This window comes from Hemitrygon akajei, chromosome 21 (genome assembly GCF_048418815.1).
Source record: "Hemitrygon akajei chromosome 21, sHemAka1.3, whole genome shotgun sequence".
Lineage (NCBI taxonomy): Eukaryota > Metazoa > Chordata > Chondrichthyes > Myliobatiformes > Dasyatidae > Hemitrygon > Hemitrygon akajei.
In genome coordinates, this window is record NC_133144.1 from 54,709,674 (window position 1) to 54,735,958 (window position 26,285).

Consider the following 26,285-nt stretch of genomic DNA (forward strand, 5'->3'; position numbering starts at 1 on the left):
GTTATTGCTCTTAGATTAAGGATAAAACCTTAACACAACATTGTGGGCTGAAGGGCTTGGGCCTGTACTGTGCTATAATGTTCTATGTTCCAAATTTATTCTGAAAAGACTACAGAGTGTCTCTACTTCGCAGAAGTAATATTCTTGCAAAACTGATTTCCAGTTGATACTTGGCATATGTAATGGCTCCTGTTATGATAGATTGTGGTTCTTCTTTCCAAGAATAACAAAACAGCTGTCGGATGCAGATGTAAGATATTAAAGTTTTAGTTTTCGATCATAAATATAGGCCATGCTGTATCCTAAACAAAATCTTGGCTAACTCGTAAGTTTCAACGTGCACTGGAATAATAAGTAGAATTAAATATCTGCACCTGGCTTGAACATAAAGCATCAACCAGAACAGCACTTCGCCTGTGATGTTGTGTCAAACTTCTAACTTACTCAAAGGTCATTTAAACATTCCTTCTTACATACATTACTGTGCAAAAGTCTTAGGTACCCTAGCTTTATAGGCACATATTTATAGCAAGGCCGCCTTAGATTTTTGCACAGTATTGCAGTAATCTTATGTATTGCCGCTGCAAAAACAAATCATGACATACGTGAGTGATGATATGGGTCTCTATCGTAGACTGAGAGTGGGAAGGGGGCAGGGAGAGATAGATAGATAGATAGATACTTTATTCATCCCCATGGGGAAATTCAACTTTTTTTCCAATGTCCCATACACTTGTTGTAGCAAAACTAATTACATACAATACTTAACTCAGTAAAAAAATATGATATGCATCTAAATCACCATCTCAAAAAGCATTAATAATAGCTTTTAAAAAGTTCTTAAGTCCTGGCGCTAGAATTGTAAAGCCTAATGGCATTGGGGAGTATTGACCTCTTCATCCTGTCTGAGGAGCATTGCATCGATAGTAACCTGTCGCTGAAACTGCTTCTCTGTCTCTGGATGGTGCTATGTAGAGGATGTTCAGAGTTATCCATAATTGACCGTAGCCTACTCAGCGCCCTTCGCTCAGCTACCGATGTTAAACCCTCCAGTACTTTGCCCACGACAGAGCCCGCCTTCCTTACCAGCTTATTGAGAGAGGGGAATCACGAAGGGGAAAAGGAGAAGGGAGAACAACATTACCTCATGGCTCTTGAACTCAATTCTTTATTTATGAAGGCTAACACCCCAACAGCCTTCCTAACAATCCTATCAACTTTCATGGCAACTTTGAGGGATCTATGGACATGGACCCCCAAGATCCCTCTGTTCTTCCACACGGCCAAGAATCCTGCCATTAACCCAGCGTTCTGCCTTCAGTTTTGATCTTCCGAAGTGAATCCCTTCACACTTTTCTGGGTTGAACTCCCAGCTTGAAAGGACATTGAGTTTGATCTGTCCCATCAGCTGATGCACAAAATGACCTTTAGTAGTAGTAGTGCAATCACTCAAGTCGTGAATGATGTTCTCCTAAGGGGTTGTCTTTAGGGTGGATTTCCTTAATGTGTGACTTTGGGGAAGCTGATGCACGGCCAGCCACCACACGGTCCTCAAGAGGTAGGGGTAAAGTTCAAGAGGCATGGAAGTTGTGGGAGCCGTGTATCTATTTTCTGTTTGTCGGTATTATATTTTGTGTTGCGTGTTCATTATGGGTAATTTGTCACGTGGGTTGGGGCGAGGTAGGAGCAAATGAGTGTAATCACATATTCACGCTTTGTCTCAGTTAGTTTAGTTAAGTCTAGTTAGATCCAGGGTTTGGGCGTGGGGGGGGGGGGGGTAACATTTTTTTAGTTGACCGCTAATGCTTAGTACCACTAACTTTGTAATTAGACTGCATATTGCTAATTTTAGTTTTTTTTTAAAATATAAGATCATTCGTCTATGCCGATTTTGCAATAAAGGATCAAACTTTTTTGACCTTAGAACTTCGTTATTTTGGAAACACGTCATGCAGCACAAATCCCCATACTCAGTCTCTGAGTGGCTTTGGTTTTGTTTTCAAGTAACTGTTACAGAACACAAGATGACTGGACACCTTTGCTGCTGCAGCCTTCATCCACCTTCACTACTATTGTGGTGTGTCATCTTCTGCCAGCTCCTCATTGAGGTCTTTGTCTGGAATCTCCCCCTGAGCCTTACTGCCAAGGGTGAGCCTATCAGGGACTAAGTTCCACACAGCTCACTCTCAGGAACTCGAAAGCCAGATGGTGAACTATGGAGAAGTCAATGGTTTTTAACACTCACTGGTGCTTTTCTAAAGCTTTGACAACAATATCATGGAAAGATTCTCATCTATCATTTCAGGAGCAGGTGCTGACAGATTCCCTGGGGCTCCACAGGAAGTCACTCCCTGCTGTAGGGTATAGGTCAGGAAGCTCCCCCACTTCTCTGTCGGATGCAGAGGTCAGACGGCAGCAGCTCCAAGCTATAAAAAAGCTGGATGAACTCAGCAGGTCGGGCAGCATCCGTTGAAAGAATTCTCATCGATTTCTCATTCGAATCAAAGAACATCGAATTCTCCAACTTCTGGTAATTCCCTCCCTCTCCCTTCCCCCATCCCACCTTCACTCTGTCTCCTCTTCTAGCTGCCTATCACCTCTCATGACTCTGCCTTCTTCTACTACCCATAGTGCTTTCCCCTTAGATTCCTTCTTCACCTCTCCTGCCTATCCCCCCCTGCTTCCCCTCCCCCACTCCTTGTCCTTTCCTCTGATTGGTTTTCCACCCTCCCCCCACCTTCTTTATAGGGCCCCTGCCCCCTCCTTCTTTAGTCCTGACAAAGGGTCTCGGCCCAAAACGTTGACTGCTTCTTTCAACGGATGCTGCCCGACCTGCTGAGTTCATCCAGCTTGTTTGTACGTCTTGAATTGACCACAGCATCTGCAGCGTACTTTGTGTTTAGCAGCTCTGAGCTCCCTCCCTGCTGCTGTGACCCAGAGCTGAGCTAAGGGTGGCTCTCACTTTGAACGGGGCCTCCCAGCTACACTCCTGGTGCAGCTCGTACCAGCCTCGGCAACCATTCTCATACAACTGGGCTCGTTCCACTGCAGATTAGCCATCCAGAGATGACACCGGTGACTGTCACAAAGCATGCACAAACCCCAAAGATGCAGCAACCAGAGCAGACCTGAATCCCTTACTGATTTAGCACAAATGTAAGATTGTAAACTTACAATTTCTAAATCTCAATTAAGATGGAGGGACAGTTACCCCTTCTCTGTAGAATAAAAATGCACGGAATCATAGAACAGAGCACAGGAGAGCACAGGAACAAAGAACATGGGACCTGGGATGGTAGAGCACAGGAACAAAGAACATGGGACCTGGGATGGTAGAGCACAGGAACAAAGAACATGGGACCTGGGACGGTAGAGCACAGGAACAAAGGTCCCATAAAGTCTATGCCAATCAAATTGCCAGTTTAAGCTAATCCCATCTGCCTGCACATTGTTCATTCCCTGCCTGATCACGTGCCACTTGGAGTCCTGCCATTGGCTAGGCAGATGCTCGATAACAAAGACTGCTGTCCAAAGATCAATTGGAAGTCTGCAAGTCGAAACTTGATGCCGAAGCCTGGGGGCCTGGGAACTGGGGGACTGTTCGTATGTGTAGGTGGGTGGGAGGGAGGGAGGAAAGGGCTGGTTTTGCTGTTACTGTTTTGTCGCGTGGTGTTCTGTGTTGTTTTCCTGAGCACTGTGGCCATGCTAAGCTGGTGCCAGAAGGTGTAGCGGCACTTGTGGGCTGCCCCAGCACAACTCCAGGTGTGTTGGTTGTTAATACAAGTGACTCATTTCACACAAACACGAGGAAATCTGCAGACTCTGAAAATTCAAGCAACACACACACAAAATGCTGGTGGAACACAGCAGGCCAGGCAGCATCTATACGAAGAAGTACAGTCGACGTTTCGGGTCTCGGCCCAGAATGTCGACTGTACTTCTTCCTGTAGGTGCTGTCTGGCCTGCTGTGTTCCACCAGCATTTTGTGTGTGACTCATTTCACTGTCTGTTTTGATGTGTATGTGATAAATAAATCAGAATCTGAATCTGCCCACATTGCTATCATATCTGCTTCTACCACCTTCCCAGGCACCTAATACTCTGTAAACAAACTTGCCCTGTGAATCTCCTTTCAACTTTCCCCTTCTCCCTTCCACCGCTGTCCTTTAGCATTTAAAGATTCCCTCTCTATCTTATCTATGCCTCACATAATTTAATATACTTCAATCAGATCTTTAGCGTTGGAGGGTGGTGAATCTGTGGATTTCATTGTTGTAGGCAATAGTAATGGAGACCAAGTCACTGGTGTATTTAAAATGGTGCTTGATATGTTCTTGATTAGTAAGGGCATACACTCCAATCTAGGCAACATCCTTGTAAGAACAATACACAAGAAATGCTGGAGGAACTCAGCAGGTCAGGCAGCATCCATGGAAATGAATAAGCAGTCAATTTTTCGGGCCGAGACCCTTCTTCAGGACTGGCAAGGAAGCGGGAAGATGCCAGAATAAAAAGGCGGGGATAGGGGATGGTAGACTAGCTAGAAGGTGATAGCTGAAGCCAGGTGGAGCCAAGGGTAAAAAGTTGGAGAAGAAGGAATTTGGTGGGAGAGGAGAGTAGACCATGGGAAAATGGGAAGAAGGAGGGTCAACAGGGCAGATGATAAGCAGATGAGGAAAAGAGGAAGGAGTCCAGAGTAGTGAATAGAAGAAAAGAGAAGGCAGAGGGATTTTTTTACAGGAAGAAGAAATTGATGTTCATGCCATCAGTTTGGAAGCTACCCAGATGGAATTTGAGGCGTTGCTCCTCCACCCTGACAGTGGCCTTGTCTGGGCAAAAGAGGGAGCCATGGGCCAACATGCACCCGACTGGGCCCTCTCGAACAGCCTCCACACACAGTGACCTGAACTGCACACAGAAGACCAGATGTGGCTGAAGTAAAGTTTCAGGCTACAAAAAGTCCAGTCCATCAGATGAAAAGCCCTCCCCACAACTGAGCACATCTACACAGAGAACTTCCATAAGAAAGCAGCAACTATCATCAAGGAAGCCACCATCCAGGCCATGCCCTCCTCTCTCTGCTGCCACTGGGAAAGGAGGTACATAGGTCATAGGTCCCACACCACCAGGGTCAGGAACATTTATTATCCCTCAACATTAGGCTCCTGAACCAGCGTGGATAACTCGCTCATCTCAACTCTGAAATTATTCCACAACCTAACTTTGGACTCACTTTCAAGGACTCTACAACTCATGTTCTCGGTGTTATTTATTTATTTATTTATTTATCTATTTGTATTTGCAACGTGCGTCTTCTTTTGCACATTAGTTGTTTGTCAGTTTTTGTTTGGGTGTATTTTTTCATTGATTCTATTGTGTTTCTTTGTACTACTGTGACTGCCTGCAAGAAAATGGATCTTGGGCTAGTATACAGTAATAAATATACTCTTTGAACTTTGAGATGCAGTAGGCATCTCTCTAGTTGGAGATGAATGGGCCCTTTTAGTGAGTGAGATGTAAACTGAGTGTGGTCCCTATCCCATCACACTGTTCTTCATATCTATAGGTCAAGGACAGCAACATAGAACATAGAATCTTACAGCACAGTGTAGTCCCTTCAGCCCACTGCTTTGTGCCTGTCTTTTAACCTATTCCATTCCCTTCCACTTAGCTCTCCGTTCATCTTTCATCCATGTGTATATCTAAGAGTCACTCAAAGCATCCCTAACGTATCTACTTCCACCTCCACTCCTGGTGGTACATTACAGGGATGTCTTACATGGATAGGTTGAGTGAGCTAGGACTTTTCTCCTTGGACTAAAGGAGGATGAGAAGCAACTTGATAGAGGGGTATAAGATGATAAGAGGGCACTAGAAAGCAAGTGATTTTGTTTTCCCAGGGCGGAAATGGCTAATATGAGGAGGCATAACTTAAAGGTGTTTGGAGGAAAGTCTAAGGGATATGTCAGAGGCAAGTTTTTTAAGAACATCATCCAGGGCTGGCGGCAGAGGCAGACACATTAGGAACATTTAAGAAACTCTTAGATAGGCACATGGATGGTTGGAAAATGGAATGCGGTGTGGGAGGGAAGGGTTAGATTAATTTTAGAGTAGGTTATAATTTTGGCAAAATATCATGAGCCAAAGAGCCGGTACTGTACTGTAATGTTCTAAGACAGATTTACTGAAGCTCACATGGTAGTATCAACAAGGCAGATCCTCTGAACAAACAGTACAACTTCAGGGAGTTCCCAAGGTCAACCAAGGATGAGTAGCAGTTAGACTAAAGCGAATTATTCACAGGACATCAAGCACTTTCATTATGACCGTAATTAAACTACCTTGCAAATGAAGTCGCAGAAGGCAGTTTAAACTGACCGCTTTTTTACAGATTATTTTCACAATGTATCCGGCATGAAGTATCTTCATGCTCTGCTGGTGGATACATAGACTATAATAGCTAAACCATTTCAGTCTGAATAAAATTGGTTCTCAGAGGATTTCAATCGTTGCCTCATGTGCAGACTCTACTTCCCTTGCATACTAATCACATTGGGCCAATTTTTATACATGGTAAAATACAGTGCACAGCAGAATACGAACAGGCCGCTAAAAGGCCTATATCATAAAGCAATCCACCCACCCGGCTTATGGAGTAAGCTCATTCCCATCAGGGAGGATGCTCCACAGAACCAAACCAGGACCACTAGACTCAAAAACAGTCGCTTCTCCCACGCCATGAGGCTGATCGACCTCCACCATTTAATCCACCCCGCCACCACTACATCCATCAGCATCTCTCTATGTGCAATCAGTCTATGTATATAACATATGGTCACAGTCAACAGTTATTTGTACTTCGTGCTTTATAGCATTGCTTTTATGTTTATTGTATTTTAATGCCGTTGTGCTTTTTTGTTGCTGCATCAGGTCCGGAGAAACAATCACTTTGTTCTCCTTAACATTCATCTACCGAAGAATGGCAATAAACGATCTTAAATCTTCAGCCCACAATGCTTGTACCAAAACAACCCTAAACTAAACTAAATCACTTCTATCTACACATGAACAATATCCCCCCATTCCATGTATATCCATATTTGTCTAAAACCCTCACAAACACAAATATCATATCTGCTTCTACTACTATACTTAGGTACTCTGGGTACCTACAGTTCTCTCTATATATGATAAGAACTTGTCCCATACATCTCCTCTAAATTTCCTCTCCACTTTTTGACATTTGACATTTCTACCCTGGGAAAATGATTCTGACTATCTCAAAATTTTATCAAATTGTGCCAGATCTTCTTCCAACACTCCATAGAAAACAACCCTAGTTTGTCCAATTTCTCTTGATAATTCATACCCTTTAATCCAGACAGCAAACTGGTAAACCACTTCTGTGCCCTTTCCAAAATTCCACGTTTTGTCTTTTAGCCTTCGACCCTTTTGGAGCAATACAAGTCAGCTGTATAACATTCCATGGGCACACTGACACATCTACCGCATGGGCTGGTGAGGTATGGGTTCACACTGAGTTACAGCTCAAGTGTGGAGACTCAGCCCAAAACTTGTACCTCATTCGAGGTGAGTCAGTCCCCTCCGGAAGATGAGTGCCCACTCACAATTCAGTGCATCCTCCAAGGTTTGGCGTCATAACAAACTCAAATGAGGCGGGTAACACATGATGAGGTTACTCTCAATCCGTTCATACCACTGGGAAGGGATTAAAAGTAACACTCTCGATGAGAATGGAAAAGATGAAGAATACATTACTTACCCAACCAGCTTCTGCTCAAGTACACGGAGACAAAGACGGGTGGAACGGTGAAAAAATCCACCACGGAATTCACTTCCAGCCAGAACCACAGCTTATCATTGGCTGCAATAAACTGAAAAAGAAACAATGGCATCATGATCTCAGCATCGCTCTCATGACTAGTTCCTGTGCTTTCCCAAAAGCACAAAGAAATCTTACATGCTTTGTCTTTAAAGAGTTGGACATTTCAACAACAGTTTGGATCCATGTAAAGATGTGAAGAGTTGTTAATGTTAACCACGTACAAGACAACCGTTTCCTTCCAAGCGCAAGGCACAAAGGCTCTCAAAGCAAGGCGTCAAGAATAGAATTCACGCATAAGGAATGCTTGATATCTCTGGGCTTGTATATGATGGAATTCAGATGAATAAGGGGAGATCATAGTGAAACCTACCAGAGGCTGAAAGACGTGGATGCAGTGGGCATGCAGAGGATGTTTCCATCAGTTGGAGAGTCTAAGATCTGAGGGCAGAGCCTCAGAATACTGGGAGATTCTTTTAGATCTAAGATGAGGTGAAATGTCTTCAACCAGGGGGTGGTGAATATGTGGAATTCATTACTGCAGGGGCGTGGAAACCAAGTCTGGGGTGAACTTAAGACAGAGGTCAATAGGCTCTTTATTTTCATTGAGGTTAAAGGTTACTGAGGCAAGAGATTGGAGTTAAAAAAATCCATGTTTGAATGGAAAACAGACACGAAATGCCAAATGGTCTGATTCTGCCACTATAAATTATGGTTTTACAGCAAGAATACATCAGTAACACACCAGAACTTGCTTGCTAGATGGTGGATGTCAGAACCTGCTGCAGTTTTACCCCTATCATTAGGTATATTTTTTCCTTTCATGTATTTTGCACTGAGCATTTTGGTTTAAACAACAAGCTTTGAACTTGTTGAAACCCCCATGGCACCTCTTAACCATTGGTAACTGCTAGTCCCCGGAGGTTCTGGTCATGGGAAAATGCGGTGATGGGAGATACTCTTTTGTTTTAAGAAAAATACTTTGGTTTCCTCTTCAGCTCATTAGATATGGAGCTTACAGAAATGGCTTCACAAGAATGCTAGTGGAATTACCAATCATGATTGCCTGTTTTACTAAAGAAGGTGCAGTCCCCAGCAGACCAGTCAATTCAGTCAGCTCACATAGACACAACGAAGCTGAGTATTTTATAGGGCATATTAATCAAAACAGAGCCAGGATACTTCTGAATGAGTATCCCAAGTGCAAAATACTGCAGGTACTGGTTCTGATAAAAGGTTATGAACTTAAACTGTACACTCTCTCTCCACAGAGTATTTCCAGATGTTCCTGGGTTAGGACTCAGATTTAGCCTAACTGAACTCCAGATTCCATTATAACTGAGATGATACTTCACCCCATAATGAATACATTTGTGCCCAAAATTCTCAGCCCAAAACATTGACTCTTTATTTCTTATTCCTCTCCATGGATGCTAGCTGAGGTGTGTGTGTGTGTGTGTGTGTGTGTGTGTGTGTGTGTGTGTGTGTGTGTGTGTGTGTGTGTGTGTGTGTGTGTGTGTGTGTGTGTGTGTGTGTGTGTGTGTGTGTGTGTGTGTGTGTGTGTGTGTTGTTGTTGTTGTTGTTGTTGTTGTTGTTGTTGTTGTTGTTGTTGTTTTGTTGTTGTTGTTGTTGTTGTTGTTGTTGTTGTTGTTGTGGTGGAATTCCAGCAACTGCAGAATCTCTTGTGAAAATATTCTTGTGTGATGTTCATTTTCTATGCTTTGATGTAATGCATTACATGCAGATGATGGATAATAAATGTGTTTTCCGTTTCTTTGTACAGCATATTCTTTAAGTTGCTCTCTTATACCTGAGAACAGGCACAGTTTGTATATCATAGGCAAAAGTATTAAGAGTGTTTGGGTTATGAGTCCATTGTAGAGAACTGGTGTTGAGATACAGTACTGTGCAAAAATCTTGGGGGGGTATATATATAGCTCAGGTGCCTAAGACTTTTGCGCAGTACTGTAGTAATTTTTATTTGCTACACTGTACTGCTGCCACACAACAAAAAAGAAATTTCACGACATATGTGAGTGATTTGGATATGGATCTCTATTGTAGACGAGGAGTGGAAAGGATAATCATGTTTGGGAAAAGGGTAAGGGAGAGGGGAGGGAGTGGAAAGCACCAGAAGGATATTCTGTAAAGATCAATAAACCAATTGTTTGGAGTCAAAACCCTTGCTGGTGTCTCGGGGATGGGTGTGTCTGTGCTTGTGCCCAGCCACTCCTTCCCTCATCCCTTCTGCAGAGCTCCACCTTTGCCATTCCTAACATCCTTTCCTCCCACCAGATTTAGAAACATGCTCTCCCCTTTATTTATATATAAACATAGTATCGTGCAGAAGTCTTAGGTACCCTAGCTATATATGCGTGCTGAAGAATTTTGAACTGTATTGTACAAGCAGTGCAAGTTTAGGGAAATGCTGTCCTTCAGTGAATCAGAAACACAAGAGATTCTGCGGATGCTGGAAATCCAGAGTAGCACACCCAGAATGCTGGAGGAACACAGCAGGCCAGGCAGTATCCATGGAGAGGAATAAAGATTCAACGTGTTTCGGATCGAGACCCTTCATCAGGACTGACGTGTGTGTTACCCGTCCTTCAGTGGATGGTTCGAGGTATTCCGATTTTAAGTACCGGTGAATGTGACGAATTGGTATTGGCTTATTAGTGTAACCTGTACCAAGATGCAAATTTTTGTTTGGATGCCTTCGAGACAGATCATTCCATGAGTAAGTACACTGAGGTAGTATAAAGAAAGAGGTGTAATGCAGAATATTGTATTACATTTATAGAAGTAAAGTGCAATGTGGTAGACAAAGTGCAAAGGTCATGATGAAACCTGACGGACAATTGAAACTTCCATAACGTGATTGAATAGGCACGAGGGGAATGAGGGGAAGGCTTACAGGGAATGAGACCAAGGTTACTCTTCAGAGAGCAGGCACGGACTGAATAGCCTCCTTCTGTGGCATGATGGAGTTTAGAAGAATGAGGATGGATCTCATTAAAACCTATTGAATATTGAAAGGCCTGGATAGAGTGGTTGAAGAGAGGGTTTCCTGTACTGGGAGAGTCTAGGACCAGAGGGCCCAGCCTCAGAATAGAAGGAAGTCCCTCGACAGCAGAAATGAGGAGGAATTTCTTTAACCAGAGGGTGGTGAACCTGTGGAATTCATTGCCACAAATGGCTGTGGAGGCCAAGTCACTGTGCATAGTTAAAGTGGAGCTTGATAGGTTCTTAATTAGTAAGGGTGTCAAAGATTACAGGGAGAAGGCAGCAGAATGGGGATGAGAGGGATAAACTAGTCATGGTGAAATGGCAGGCTGAATGGCCTAATGATTATCAGTGAGGGAGGCTTATGGAAGTGACTGATCACCTGTTCCCATATCTGGTGCAGGGTATTTCAGCACTGATGGCTGTGACTGAGTACAACACTGGGGAGATGGGCGTGGGGGGGTGTCCCTGACAGAATGTTTGCAACTGGTGACAAAAGGAGCAAATATTGTAGATGCTCTTTAGATTAAAATTTGTAACCGAGTAGCTCCACAAGGGTTGGAACTGTAGCGTAGCATTTAACATAACTCTATCACAGTGCCAGCGATATGGGTTCGATTCCTGTCTGTGAGGAGTTTGTATGCTCTCCCTGTGACTATGTATGTTTCCTCTGGGTTCTCTGGTTTCCTCCCACATTCCAGAGACGTACAGGTCAGTAGGCTGATTTGGTCATATGGCTCTAATTTGACAGCACTGTTTGTTGGGCCAGAAGGACCTTTTGCCATGCTGTATCTATAAATAAAAGTCCATCCTTGTAAGCATCTCTCTGTGGAAAAGCTCCCTGCTCCCACAGTTTGGTAATGGACGCCTTGACAATTTCTTCAGCCTGACCTAACAGCTGACCACATGGCTTCCTGCTGAGGAAGTGAACAATATTCCTCTTGTATTTCCTTTCATCAAGGCCAAACACTCACCGAGGAAACATAAAATAGTAATCTCCCCAAAACACACACACAAAATACTGGAGGAACTCAACGGGCCAGGCAGCATCTATGGAGAGGAATAAATAATCCCCATATTTTGGGTCAAGACCCTTCATCAAGACTGGAAAGGAAGGGGGAAGAGGCCAGAATAAAAAGGTGGGGGAAGGGGATGGATTTCAAGCTGGCAGGCGACAGTTGAGACCAGATGAGGGGGAAGGTGGGTGTTTGGGGGAGGGGGATGAAGTGAGAAGCTGGGAGGCAAGAGGCGGAAAAGGTAAAGGATTGAAGAAGGAGGAATCTGATCAGAGAGGAAAGTGAACCTTGGGGAGAAAGGGAAAGAGGAGAGGCACCAGAGGGATGCTCTGTATTTCCAGTATCTGCAGAATATCTTGTGTTTATAATACTCTCCCCAGGACTGCCCAGGTTATATCTACACACTGATTTTATAGAAAGGCTAGTTGTGTTTAAAATAAAACAATGACCTGTCATCAACGTGTGTGCATTTCCTGTCTGCCTTAGAGGTTCGATGCATTACCACTTTGCTCAAAGAAGTGGGCTCCAAACCTCCGGCCCAGAGTCAATGGGGGCTGTTCCACAACTGGTGGATGTCAATCACACTCAGTGACTGATTGTCTCAGGTCATGATTCCAGGTGAAAAAAAATGGGACTCAAGGACAGGGATTAGGTATGTACCTTGGTAGAACATTCAGGCTGGGTGAAGCCATGCCTGCTCAGCACTATAACCAAATGAAGATAATTTCCCCTATCTATCTTCTGCTCTGGATTGATAATTGGTACTTCATCCTCAAACAAATCAACAGTACATCTGAAATTTTTACATTCATGATGATACTTTAGTCGGGATCAGGAAAAACAAACATGAGAAAATTTTCAGACGCTGTTAGTTTTCTGAGCAACACACACAAAATGCTGGAGGAACTCAGCAGGTCAGGCAGCATCTATGGAAAGGAACCGACAGTTAACGCTTTAGGCCATGCCCTGCTGAAGGGTCTTAGCCTGAAACATCGGCTGTTTACTCTTTTCCATAGATGCTGCCTGGCCTGCTGAGCTCCTCCAGCATTTCGTTTGTCTTGCTCAGGAAAAACAAGAAGTCTTCAGGCTCAGATTAGCTGAGGTTGGGTAACAGTTTGTTTTGTTTAATCTAAGTTATCCCGTGCTGGGGGCAGACTAAACTTCGAGAAACGAGGCTCATTTCACGCGGAATAAGGCATAAGCTTCAATTGGAAATACAGCGCAACACACACAAAATGCTGGAAGAACTCAGCAGGTAGGGCAGCATCTATGCAGAGGAATAAATAGTCAATATTATGGGCTGTGACCCTTCGTCAGGGTCTCAAGGACCCATTATCAATTGGAATTAGATTTCTTTTCGCTAGGGGACAAAATGGGACCTGAGAAAACATTGTTCTTGCCCTGAAGATAACTTAATATTAAGACACGTAGCCAGAACCGATCAAACATGAAGGCTTCTTTTTTTGTCGGCTGGATTTGTAACATGATTATGCAAACGATGTGCAAGGTCATCCTTTATTTATGAATGTAAGCACATTAAAATACTGAGAGGGACCAGGAAGGGGAGGGTCTCCTGTCACAGTGCAGCTGCTACACTCTTCAGTCTGAAAGGAAATCTGTGGCAGTTCTGCATCAATTTGAGTTATAAACCAGGATTTTTAAAAATCCATTTATAGAACAAAATCCCCAAGTAATTATACATTTGCAACTTAAGCCAAACGTAATGAAGCCTGAGATGAGCCAATTCCATTAATAGCACAAACTGAGATGACTGTACCAGGGAAATTATATGCAGTGTCTCAAATATTCTAATGCATTCGAGGAAGTCTCGGATGTGAAACACTTCAAGTTTACCAAATGAAACCTGCCCTTCCATTTCTTAGTGGACATATTTGGTTTCGAGGTGTGAAGCTTTCGCAGTTGAATTGCTGTTGAATTTCACTGCTTCTCATTGGGCTTCAAGGTCTGGGCAATCAGCAGATTAAAGGTGGCTCTGGTTGTTCAGCTGGGGAAACTACCTGACACACCCCTCACAGCAGTAAGCAACCACTTCCCTCTCTGATGAAAGGTCTTGACTTGAAATGTCAACTGTTTGTTCCCCTCAATAGATGCTGCTTGGCCTACTGAGCTCCTCCAGCATTTGTTACTCTGGATTTATATGTGTGTGTCTTACTCTGGATTTCCAGCATCTCATGCTTAATCCAAGATGTACTCTTAATTGGCTTGAGGGTGAAGCTTTAAATGTTCATCAATTGCAGAAGGCATGTGGTTGTAATAAGCAAACTATCCTTATTTGGTATGGTACTGAGCAATCGGACCCAAATTTTTGAACATTGCTGGAGAACCAGGACAAACAGCCATTCTGTGCATTATGACTATTTTCCAAATCAGTTCCTTGTCCTCTTCCTGCCCATTCCCAATGTCCCTCTCTCCCTTCTCCTTCCTAGTCAAGTCCGATAATCTTGCTCCTTCCCAATCAATTCCACTCCCCTTGCTCTTGCCAAAGAGTTGTTCACCCTGTTCCTTTCTGACCTTTCCCAATCTCTGGTCCTTCCCAACAATGTGGGACAAGGTTGTACCTTGTGATTCATAAGGGATAAGAGTAGAGTTAGGAACATCAGCCCATCGAGTCTGTTCTGCTATTACTCCATGGCTGATTTCTTACGCTTTTCAAATCATTGTCCTGCCTTCTCCACATAACCTTTGATGCTCTTAGTCGTCAAGAACCTATCAAGCTCTCCTTTAAATATACTCACTGGCTTGGCCTCTGGAGCTGTCTGTAGCAATGAATCCCACAGATTCACCACACTCTGGCTATAGCAATTCCTCCTAATCTCTGTACTAAAGGGGTGTTCTTGTATTCTGAAGCTGTGCTAACTGATACTAGACTATCCCACTATAGGGAAACATCTTCTTCATGTCCACTCTATCCAGGCCTTTCAATATATTCAGGAATACAAAAGTGCTGCTTTGCCAATACACTATAGAGCTGGGACACTGCAGGTACACAGGTGGATTCACAGGAGAAACTAGCCACTAGATATGACTATGACTCTTGCAAGGCATGGCACTGGGTTTGAGGAATGTTAACTGTCCCAGAACATTGTTCTCTCCAATTCACCCTGTTAACAGTGAGCCTGCATCTCCCAAGGAAGACCAATACCCTATTCTGGAATGCTGCAACGGCGTAACAAATAAGGAGCAGTGTCTTACTTTGGAGCAGCTGTTGAACTGCCATCGCATTTTTCACACCAGCTCAGCAGACTGAGTTAAAACACTACAGTTTTTACACTCTGGTCCATAGTTTGCATCCTGCTGTTAACGGGAGTTCACGGGAGCTTGACTCATCAGTTCAGGGTGAAAATATTGGACAAAAGAACGAATGGAGGTCTGATACACTTGAATTAACTCTGCTATCAACATACGAGTGTTTCCTAGAAATGATTAATGGCCGTCTTAGACCTGATATAAACATTTGATGGTGCATCAAACAGCGACTCTGCTGCCTCTCCTCATAAGTATTTTGGGGAACCTCTGTTGCGGGTGGGGGAGGGATGGTAGAAATTAAATCTGGGTGATTTGAATCTCAGCACCCCCAGTGTCCAGATGCCGAAATATCGTTTTTTTACAGGAACAACGTTTTAACAACTAGACACTTTTGTTCCCATTATGAATCAGGCGGGAAGTCTTGTCACAAAAATCTTGCTGAATCATGGCAACAGGAAACAGCTAGAAAGCACCCAGAATTTTAATGCATAAAATACTCAGTGGCCACTTTATTAGGTACACCTGTAAAACTACTCATTAACGCAAATACTGTATCTAATCAGCCATTCATGTGGCAGCAACTCAATGCATAAAAGCGTGCAAACATGGTCAAGCGGTTGGTTCAGTTGTTGTTCAGACCAAACATCAAAATGGGAAAGAAATGTGATCTAAGTGACTTTGACCATGGAACGTTTGTTGGTGCTAGACAGGGAGGTTTGAGTATCTTCGAAACTACTGATCTCCGGGGATTTTCACACACAACGGTCTCTGGAGTTTACAGAGCCTGGTACGAAAAACAAAAAAAAAAAATCCAGTGAACAGCAGTTCTGTGGGGGGAAATAGACTATTAATGAGAGAGGTCAGAGGAGAATGGGCAGACTGGTTCAAGATGATGGGAAGATGACAGTAACTCAAATAACCATGCATTACAATAATGGTGCGCAGCAGAGCATTTCTGAAGGCACAACATGTTGAATCTTGAAGTGGATGGACTTCAGCAGCAGAAGACCACACCAGGTTCCACTCTTGTACCTATAAAGTGGCCACTGAGTGTATGTATACATTCATAAATATTTAGCTACATAGACTATCATGTCAGATTTCATCAAGGTGAATTCCTTTGATAATAAATCAGAAATAAGTTTGCTTACTAAAATAAAGACTGTCACCTTCTAAATACAATTTAAGTTACAATTTAATATTTAAATGCAACTTAATTCTCACCCGCAGTCCAAAGTACAGGAGGAAGAACACGTTGAATGCCATGTCAATCTGTAATGTGAAATCATCGTAGAAATTCTGGCAGGATTCTATTGGGCTAGTAAAACACAGGAAAGGAAAGCTTAGTTTGAATCAGAACGATGCAACACACAGAAAACACAGGCCACAATGAAACATTTCCAGTCCTCATTACACCCCTGAACAGCAAGAGTCATTATCTTTGCAATTTTCCAAGTAAACTGTTCTTTTCATATTAGGCACACACGAGGAGAGAGCACCCGATATTAGGGAATACCGATAATGCATCAGGAATACGTGGGATTTGCTGTAAAAAAAAGTCCATGCAAAAACAAAAGAGTACAAAGCAGATATCATTCAGAACTTTGTTGGTCCTTGGTTAACCCTTAAAGAACTGAATACTTAGAAGTCATTTTAAGAATTATCATGATCTGTTAAGCATGGAGAATCTGTTCACTGTAACACACGCTTAAATATATTAAATCTTGGTAGACGTGCAAGGAGTTTTAGCAGTGCTTTAAGGGTTATTAAATTCATGCAGCGTTGCTTTTCTCCACATGAGAGGCAGCCAGAGCGAGTGCTAAGATAGAGGATCTCTTCTTGTGTAACAGTATCAGGCACCAGTTATTGATGTGTGTATTTGTAACACATGCAAATCAAAAAAAGAAAATTAGAATTGCAACACTCTTAAACTTTACTTTTCAGAAATATTTACATTTACTCATCTATCCGTGAGCTGTAGACTAGTAACTTATAGAGAGGGTTCTTAAAAGTAATGCAACTTTTAAAAGTATTCAACCAATTGCTTTCCATGCAAATGAGTAAAGTCATTTCCAAGTTGATGTGATGTTTAAACTGCAAAGAATTCGATTATATATTAAAAAAAATTAGTGATCAAATCCTGAAAATGTAGCACATTTTCAGTGTTCCATTTGTCTTCCGGAGTTGGACACAAATTATGCATGATGGATATAAAATGCAAGTAAAGAAATTAAAATTCAAGGTTGGAAGCATTTAATAAAAGAAGCTGGAAAGGTCCAGCATTGCACAGCTCTGATTTAAGCTTTATTTAAAGCCACCATACCATTTGTTATTTTTCCTTCCCCAATGCTGTAGATCTCCAATAATTCCCACTTATAATTCAAAATTAGGAATTTATCTTTCTCCCTCATTTACTGGAGCACGCCAATTTCACACCCAATGCAGGAACTTCCATTGGATGTAAGGGACAGTTAGACACCATTTGATGATGGGAATCGAACAGGCAGTGCTAAAGGTAACATCAGCTAATATTGCTGAAGGTAAAGTTTCTGATTCAAACGTAGATTCAACTTCACTACCACTCGAGGCATCAGAGATCAGAGTTCAATTCCAACGCTGTCTGTAAGGAGCTTGCAGTTCTCCCCATGACCAGGCGGTTTCCTCCGGGTGCCCCAGTTTCCTCCCACAGTCCAAAAATGTACAGGTTAGTAGGTTGTTTGGTCATTGTAAATTGTCCTGTGATTAGACTAGGGTTAAATAGCTTGGTTGGCGGGTGTTGGGCCGGAAAGGCCTGTTCCATGCTGTATCTCTAAATAAATAAAAAATAAATAAATACAATAAGCTAACCAACTGCAAAGGTGCTCAACTTGGCCACAGGCCTCCACTTGATGGCCTGTGAGTCTAATGCTATAAGTGAGGAGATTTCAGAGTTGCTCAGGACTTGGTTTGGGCAAATGGCTCATTAGTCAGTTTTAAGCTGACACTGAGCAGCTCTTAGTACTTCAGGGCCCATGAAGACTGTAAGACATAGGAGCAGAGTCAGACTATTCGGCCCATCGAGTCTGTTCCGTCATTCGATCATGGTTGATTTCAGTTACACCCCACCTTCAAGAGCAGATCTTGCTTTAAGATGTTTTACAAGTGGATCTAGCAATTCACACAGCGTTATCAGTGCATATATTTCATTTTAAATTCTCTCACATTTCTCTTTTAACATAAAACATAATTAATATTCAGAGTCTCAAGTTGCTTGTTCGTGGGATTCTACAATGTGCTTCCAGTGTTAAGAGAACAAAGCTGTTGAAGGTCGCTTTGCATTCATAACAAGTAACAGTCTGCCTCGACGGTCACACCAGCAAATGCCAATATATAGTTTCTAAATATAGCAGCATGTGAATTTATAGACAGCGCAACAGACCCACAATAAATCTGCTGAATAACGGCCGAACCATGAATTTTCTCCAGTCCACGGAAGGGAAGGCTAAAGCTGGGGGAAGGGAGATGTCACTGAGCAATGATGGTCACAGGGAAGCCTTTATCAAGAGAAAGGCTGTTACAGTCAAGAAGAAAATGATGTCAACTAACAGCTGTTATATAGAAGAGATATGTCTTGTTCAGTCACTACTTAATTAATTACTGATATTTTAAAACTACCAGTCAGAGGTTAAAATGTGGGGAGGTAAGGGGAATTGGGCAAAGTCTTTCAGAGACAGCCGGGATTAGGTTCTGAATCCAGTTCAATATTTGTTCTACATTTCAATGTAACTGAGTCTCCGACAACATCCATAAACACACTTGCAATATAAAATCCAGTCTGAAAATGTACAGAAGGTTGCAGTGACCAGAAAAATGAGCCGCCACACAAATAATAGATTTTATTCCAGAAAACACACCAGGCCACAATGTCCCATGGGTTGCATTATGTGAATTTAAAGTGCTAAAGGGAAATACTTAAATTCATTAAAAATGACTGACATTTTTGATGCGTGTTTAATTACATTTGAGATTACATACTGACAAAATCGGTGCAAAAGCGTGACGAGCTGCAGTGGGAATAACGCAGCTGGGGAAAAGAACCTCAGAAGCTGCTGATTGTAATCTGTAAAGAACATGCTCTCTTGTCGACCTACAGACTGCACCACAAGCATTTCAATAAGATGGTCAAAATAATCAAGCTTCTTCCATTTTGTCAAATCTACTTGAATCCCTCAGAGTGACATTTTGAACAAACAAACTTTCTTTTGAATTAAACAGCATTGGAAATAGATTAAATCAGACGTGTTCTTCATCTCAAAATGTCAGTCTGTTCACTTATAGGATTCAATAGGCTTACTGGCAAGCCAGGAGCTGTGGAAAAGAAAAACACATTCAAAATACCTCAAGTTTTTGGTGATTACATGTACTGTGAATTTTATCAGTTAAATGGAAACTGAAGCCACAGTGAAAATATCTAAACTGGTAGTTTGATATCACAATTTCATCAGGAATTAACATTCTGCATGGGAACGATAAAAATATTAAGGATGGTTTAGTGTGTCTTTTGTTTCAGGACATAACACTCAAATTCAGCCATTCAACCATTCAATCATAGCTAATTTATTTTCCCTCTCAACCCCATTCTCCTGCCTTCTTTTAACACCCACACTGATCAAGAACCTATCAACTTCCACTTTAAATACACTCAATTACTTGGCCATAGCCATCTGTGGCAGTGAATACCACAGATTCACCATTCTCTGGCTAAAGAAATTCACCCTCTTTTCTAAAGGGACTGTCCTTGTACTCTGAGGCTGTGCATTCTGTACTTTGAAAGAATGCTATTGGACCTTTACATCCATCACCATCATGTTAATATTTCTTGCTTTAAGAACCTATGACACAATCCTAAAATTATGTGCTACGTTTTTATCACTTCACTTAAAGAATTGATAAAACCAAAAAGATAATGCCACTATTGATTTTATTTTTGTTATTTTAAATCTACTTTATGGAGGGGTTGAAAATACAGCAAAGCCATCACATTGATTAGAGCAACACATCTCTGAGGAATACTGCTCGAGCAGTTACTGATCACTTTGCACTTTGGTGTAGGCTTTTCACTGAAGCCAAACAGTCTGCACTCATCAAGAAGACAATTAAGAATTCTAAGAGCTAAAGTTTGGACTGAGAGCAATCTTCTCTCAAAATCTAAAACAGAGTCCAAATTAAATGTCATCCTTATTATAGAAGCATGAAAATGAACCATGAAATATAACCACAGCTACAAGCAGGTTTTCCAAAACCAGTCCCAAAAGGCATATTCAGGGTGATGTGAATATTATTTTTTTACAGGCTATCTAGGCCATCTCTTTTACAATACAGTTTTTGCTTTAAAAACCTATGATACAATCTAAAAAGTATTTAGTGAACATTTACTTGCAGTTGTGGAGAAATGAAGGGCAAAGTTAGAGAGGCCATTTGGCTCTCAGGCCTGTCCTAGCTTTCAATTACACTGAGCAGTCTGTTAATCCCACTTGCTTCATGGCAGATTCAGCACAGAAAAGGCCCTTCAGCCCATTAAGTCTGTGCTTATGATTATCGACCCACTTACACTAATTCTGATGAAAGGTTTTAGCCTAAACCATTAACTGTTTATTCCTCTCCACGTGTTGCCTGACCTGATGAGTTCCTCCAGCATTTTGTCTGTGTGTGTTGCTCAGGATTTCCAGCATCTGCAGAATCTCTTGTGTTTATAATCTTACACGAATCCCATCCTCCCCACATTACATCATCTTTCCCCAGATTTTATCACTCAGTTATACACAAGGGGCAATTAATCTACCAAACTGCATGTCTTTGAGCAGTGGGAGGGATCTGGAGTACTCGGAGAAAACCCACGTTTCCTCCTTTATACATTGGATGCTTGTCAGTTTTTGTTGTGTGTGGTTTCTCGTGGAATCTATTATGTTTCTTTCTTTTGTGGGTGCCTGTGAGAAGATTAATTCAAAGTTCTATATGGCATAAATGCTTTTGAACTTTGAATGTGGTCACACGGAATAAGTGCACACTCCACACTCAGATGGGACCCAAGCTTAGGATTGAACTCAAGTCTCTGGCACTGTGAGACAATAGCTCCACCATCTACATCTCTCTGCCATCAAATAATCTTTATAGCCTTCACCTCAAAAGACCTTCATTGATTTCAATTTTGCAAAGATTAACTGACTCCCACCACCTCACATTGTACAGATCCGTAATTCCTTGTAAGTGGTGTCAAAGGGTCGTAAAGAATGCTTTTGGCACTTTGGCGTTCATAAATCAATGTATTTGGTAGAGTACGTGTGTTGAGATATTGCGTTGCAATTGTATAAGATGTTGGTGAGACTCAGTTTGGAATACTGTGTGCAGTTTTGGTCACCTTCCTACAGGAGTGATGTGAATAAGATTGAAAGAGTACAGAGAAAGCTTGCAAGGTTGTTGCTGAGATTTGAGGACCTGAGTTATTGGGAAGCGTTGAATAGGTTAAGATTTTTATTCCCTAGAGTGTAGAATATTGAGGGGAGATTTGAATGATTTAAATGCAAACAGGTTTTTTCTGCTGAGGTTGGGTGAGGTGACACCCAGAGGTCATGGGTTAAGGGTTAAAGGTGAAATGTTTAAGGGGAATATGATAGGGAATTTCTTCACTCAAAGGATGGTGAGAACATGGAACGAGCGGCCAGTGGAAGTGCTGGATGTGGGTTTGATTTCAGCATTTAAGAGAAATGGAGGGTTGATTTCAACATTGAAAAGTAATTTGGATAGGTAGATGGATGAGATGGGTATGGAGGGATATTATTCAGGTGCAAGTCAATTGGACTAGGCAGATTAATGGTTTGGCACAGTCCAGAAAGGCCAAGGGGTCTGTTCCTGTTCTTGTCCTATACTGTTCTATGTTCTATCCTTTAACACTCAGTACTTCCCTAGTGACTCTACTGCAAGCATTCCTAGGATACTTTGCAATGATCTGAAGCAGACTGTTGAGATGATAAAGAGATGTAAAATACTGAATCTACACAGAAAAGCAGAGCCTACTGGTGGTCTAAAATTTGGCAAAAATCTCCTCCTTCCTATCAGGCTTTCCTTCAGAATGTTCCAGCATGTGTTTCCTTTAACTTATAGGTTAGTTTTCTCTGTGAAGTAACATGGGCTGGAAAGGACTGTCCTGCAGAAAGAGTGTATGAATCAGAGAGGTTTCACTCATCAGCAGAGGGGATGTCTCTACCCCTGAGGCTCGGAAAGGGCTACCCTTCAAGGAGCTAAACATCAGTGACCAGTTTCTACAAATTATATCATGCAACTCACACTGCCTATTTAAGACCATAAGATATCGGAGCAGAATTAGGCCATTTGGCCCATCGTGCCTGCTCCACCATTCTATCATGGCCGGTTTATTATCCCTGTCAACCCCATTCTTCTGAATTTTCCCCATAACTTTAGATGCCATTACTTATTAAAAATTATCAACATCCGCTTTAAATATACCCAATGATTTGGGCTCCACAGCTGCCTGTGGCAATGAATTCCACAGATTCACCATCCTCTGCCTAAAGAAATTTCTCCACATTTCTCTTTCAAAGGGCAGTCCTATTCTGAGACTGTGTCCTCTGATCCTGAACTCCTGCACTATAGGAAACACCCTCTCCATGTCCACTTTACCTGGTCCTGTCAATGTTCAATAGGTTTCAGTGAGATTCCCCTTCATTCTTCTAAAGTTCAGTGAGTTACAGGCCTCAGCATCATGAGACAGAAACTGCACTTTTGTGTCACTCAAGAAATTGAGATACATACTTCCTGTTGCTCACTGTGCTTACACATCCATCCAACAATTTTGATTCAGGACAATTTCAAGTGGCAGCCTCTCCCAAGCAAAACGCCTTGCCAGGAGAATTATGCCACGAGCAACCATCACAATCTCCTGATGAATACATCCAAGGTCCACTCCAACATTGTGTTTAGGTCAAAAGTGCACAGGACATTCTTTACTTTCCATTATAGAAGTGGGATTACAGGAATGAGTCCCCAGCTGATGTCAGTCAATCTCAGTTTTTAACAGCAAACTCCCAGTGGCTAGTACCATTCATCCAATGTTTAATATCATGGTCCTCTCAGTATTAAACAATGGTCTCAATGTCCAAAAATGTGCTCCCACCTTTCAACATTGTGCTTTAGGTATCTAATGTCATATCTTCCATGCCCTGCACTGTATTCCCAAAGTCTATTACCTGAATCCCAATGTCCAACACCATGCTCTCAAAGTCTATTACCTGTATCCCAATGTCCAACACCATATTCCCAAAGTCTATTTCCTGCATCCCAATCTCCAATACCGTGCTCCCAAAGTATAATGCATGTATCTCAACATCTAATACCATGCTCCCAGAGTCTAACATCTGTATGTCAACATCCAATACTGTGCTCCCAACATATAATACCCAAGCCCCCAATATCCAAAACCATGCTCCTAATATCTAATACCTTTGTCCTCAATGTCCAATACCATGCTGCCAACATCTGATATAATGCTCCCAACAATTAATGCCTGTATCCCCAATGTCCAATATTATGATTCCAATATCCAAACCCTGCTCCAGATGCCCAATACCTAAGTTGCCAATGTGTAATACATGCTCCTACTGGCAATGCCAATATCTAACACCATGCTCCCAGTGCCTAATGCAGTATCTGACACTCTGCCTGGCCACTATGGTAAAGTCATTGCAAAAGCTCAAAGACTGAATGCAGAGAAGGAGGGCAAGGATCAATTGGTTTGGGTCACAGATCCACCTCAAAGTTCTATGTCGGCCAGCTGGATGACTGTCTGGTTTGCAGCCTTGGCTTTCAACAAAGCTGTCTGACCTAATGAAAATGGAAGATCTGGCAGCTGACATGCCTCAGACTCATACCCTCCCTATGAGATAAATGCAGTTGTTGGCAACTTCCAACAAGTGAGAAAGGTCAGAACACACACCTATGCTTTCTGCTATATATGATAATGCAAGCTGCGAACACTGACTCCAAAGTGTCAGGAACCAAATGGGGAGTTTCAACTCATAAGACAAATGGAAAAACTGTGTCAAGAAGTTGCTAAGATGAGTGCCAGAATGCAATGGAAAGTTATTAAAGAATTTAACAATTCTAACAGTGTATGTAATCCTGAACAGATGCCAGACAGAATTTGTACAATCCTCCGCATATCAGATTCTACGCACAACCATTCAATGACCCATCTGACCCATCTATCTGATTAGCAGAGCAACCTGAGCACTGAAAAATAGCAGCCACTCTGCAGATAAAACAGTAGCCCAGCCTGAATAAAACAGAGAGTGTGTCAAAGTGAAATGTCTGGTCATGGTCTTGGTTCAAGAGATGTTGGGAGCACATGTGTGCCAGAGAATCTGAGCATAATGTCCCAGTGTTAACTAGAGCCCTGCAGGAGGGCAGGGCTGCACAGAAAGAGGGAGGAAACTACAGCAGACTTGTCAAAGTCTCATGGAGTACATTTCATGAAAGAAAGAAATAGGCATCCATGACACCACAGAGTGCTCTTGACGAAAGGAGCCAGAAGCTATACTTTAAAATGGAATACTTACCCTTCAATAATCCAGATTTCAGTCAAACCATTATCAACATTTTTACCAAATATCTAAACGATTACCTGCACATTCAAGTATAAAATTGAAATACACTGAGATTATTCCGGAAGTTAAAGTCTGCTCAAGGATTTTCGGGAATGAAATAATGCAGATAATCATAATCAAAACCTCTGCAGGCTCCAGTGATCTGAGTAATCCAACAAAGGACAAAGCAGTAAATTCAAACACACTGCCCATCTGTCACTGCATCCTGCCTTGGTTGTAGATGAATGAATGGTGATAACTCCAGCACAGAACAAGCAGCACCCTTGATTTACAAGTAGACAGGTAACACACTGTACCAGGCCAAGATGAAAGCAGTTGGCCCCATTCCATGGGAAAGTAATTTTGACCAGTCCCAAGTCAGCTTGAGATTATTTCTAAAAGTTTTCTTCATTTGATAGAGGTGTACAATATGATGGGAGAGTGAAGCATAGACAGAATGGACACTTTTTTTCCCAGGCAGTCAATACGGAATATTCCAAGGTTTGTTTGGTGAATACACACAATCTATCTAATTAAAAAAATATTTTGAAACCATCGATAAATGAGATATTTTGATGAGATGAAAAGCTTTAAATATTGGTCATTCTTCAGTCAGCAGCACAGGGGAGATAAAAGTAGTTCATAAGCAAGAAAACATGAAGCAAGCCTCAACATCTCTGGTTAAGAAATGCCTCAACAGCAGTACCTGGCTGAATGATGCAGAGAGTGGAAAACATTTTAAAAGTGCTTATAATATGACACCAATTCTTGATCTGGTACAAAGTTCCCCAGAATGATGGCAGACTGACTGCACTCAAATTCTGAGGGGGATCTCGTCACATAATTATTCAGAGCTCCACTTCCAGATCAGTATTTGTGAAAGAAGCAGATGAACGGCCAGAAAGAGAAGGTGCATCTCAGGGTAGGCTGAAGGGTGCATGGTCTTTCCAATCCTTCACGCTTCTGCAGGTGATCAAAGTTATTTCAGCATTTTGGAAGCCCTTGCTAAATTTGAGGAAGAGAAGTTCGTGAAAGGAATAATGGAAAAAAGAATCAAAGGCAGTGGCAGAGAGCTTCAATTGCTCAGTTTGTATCCTCTGCAGTTGGGGTAATGGCAAAGGAGTTCAAGAGTTGACATACATAGGTATAGAATATAGAACATATATCAGTACAGCACAGGAATGAGACCTCTCAACCCATTATATTGTGCTGAGCTAATGAAATTAACAATCAAATGTCCACTAAACAAATCCCTTCTGCCTACACAATGTCCATATTCTTCCATTTCTTGCAGATTCATGTGCCTATCCAAGAGACTCTTGAACACTCCTATCACGTTTGCCTCCAATCATCATCCCAGGCATTGGATTCCTGGCACCCACCACACCGTGCAAAAAAAGACTTCACTTGCACATCTCCTTTGAACATATCCCTCTCACTGTAAATGTATTAGACATTTCAGCCCTGTCTGCTCTGTCCATGCCGCTCATAACCTTATAAACCTCAGTCAGATCTCTT

General features: G+C 42.1%; 1 protein-coding gene across 15 annotated transcripts in view; it reads right to left on the minus strand.

Moving 5' to 3' along the window:
- Positions 1-26,285, minus strand: part of kcnma1a (potassium large conductance calcium-activated channel, subfamily M, alpha member 1a) — a 913,789-nt gene that overhangs the window by 386,973 nt on the left and 500,531 nt on the right. For all 15 annotated transcript variants that reach the window (XM_073025436.1, XM_073025438.1, XM_073025437.1 and 12 more), the window contains 2 exons: positions 16,354-16,447; positions 7,784-7,895 (listed from right to left, as the gene is read on the minus strand). In XM_073025436.1, the coding sequence (XP_072881537.1) occupies positions 7,784-7,895; positions 16,354-16,447 (206 nt within the window). The remainder of the gene's footprint in view (positions 1-7,783; positions 7,896-16,353; positions 16,448-26,285) is intronic.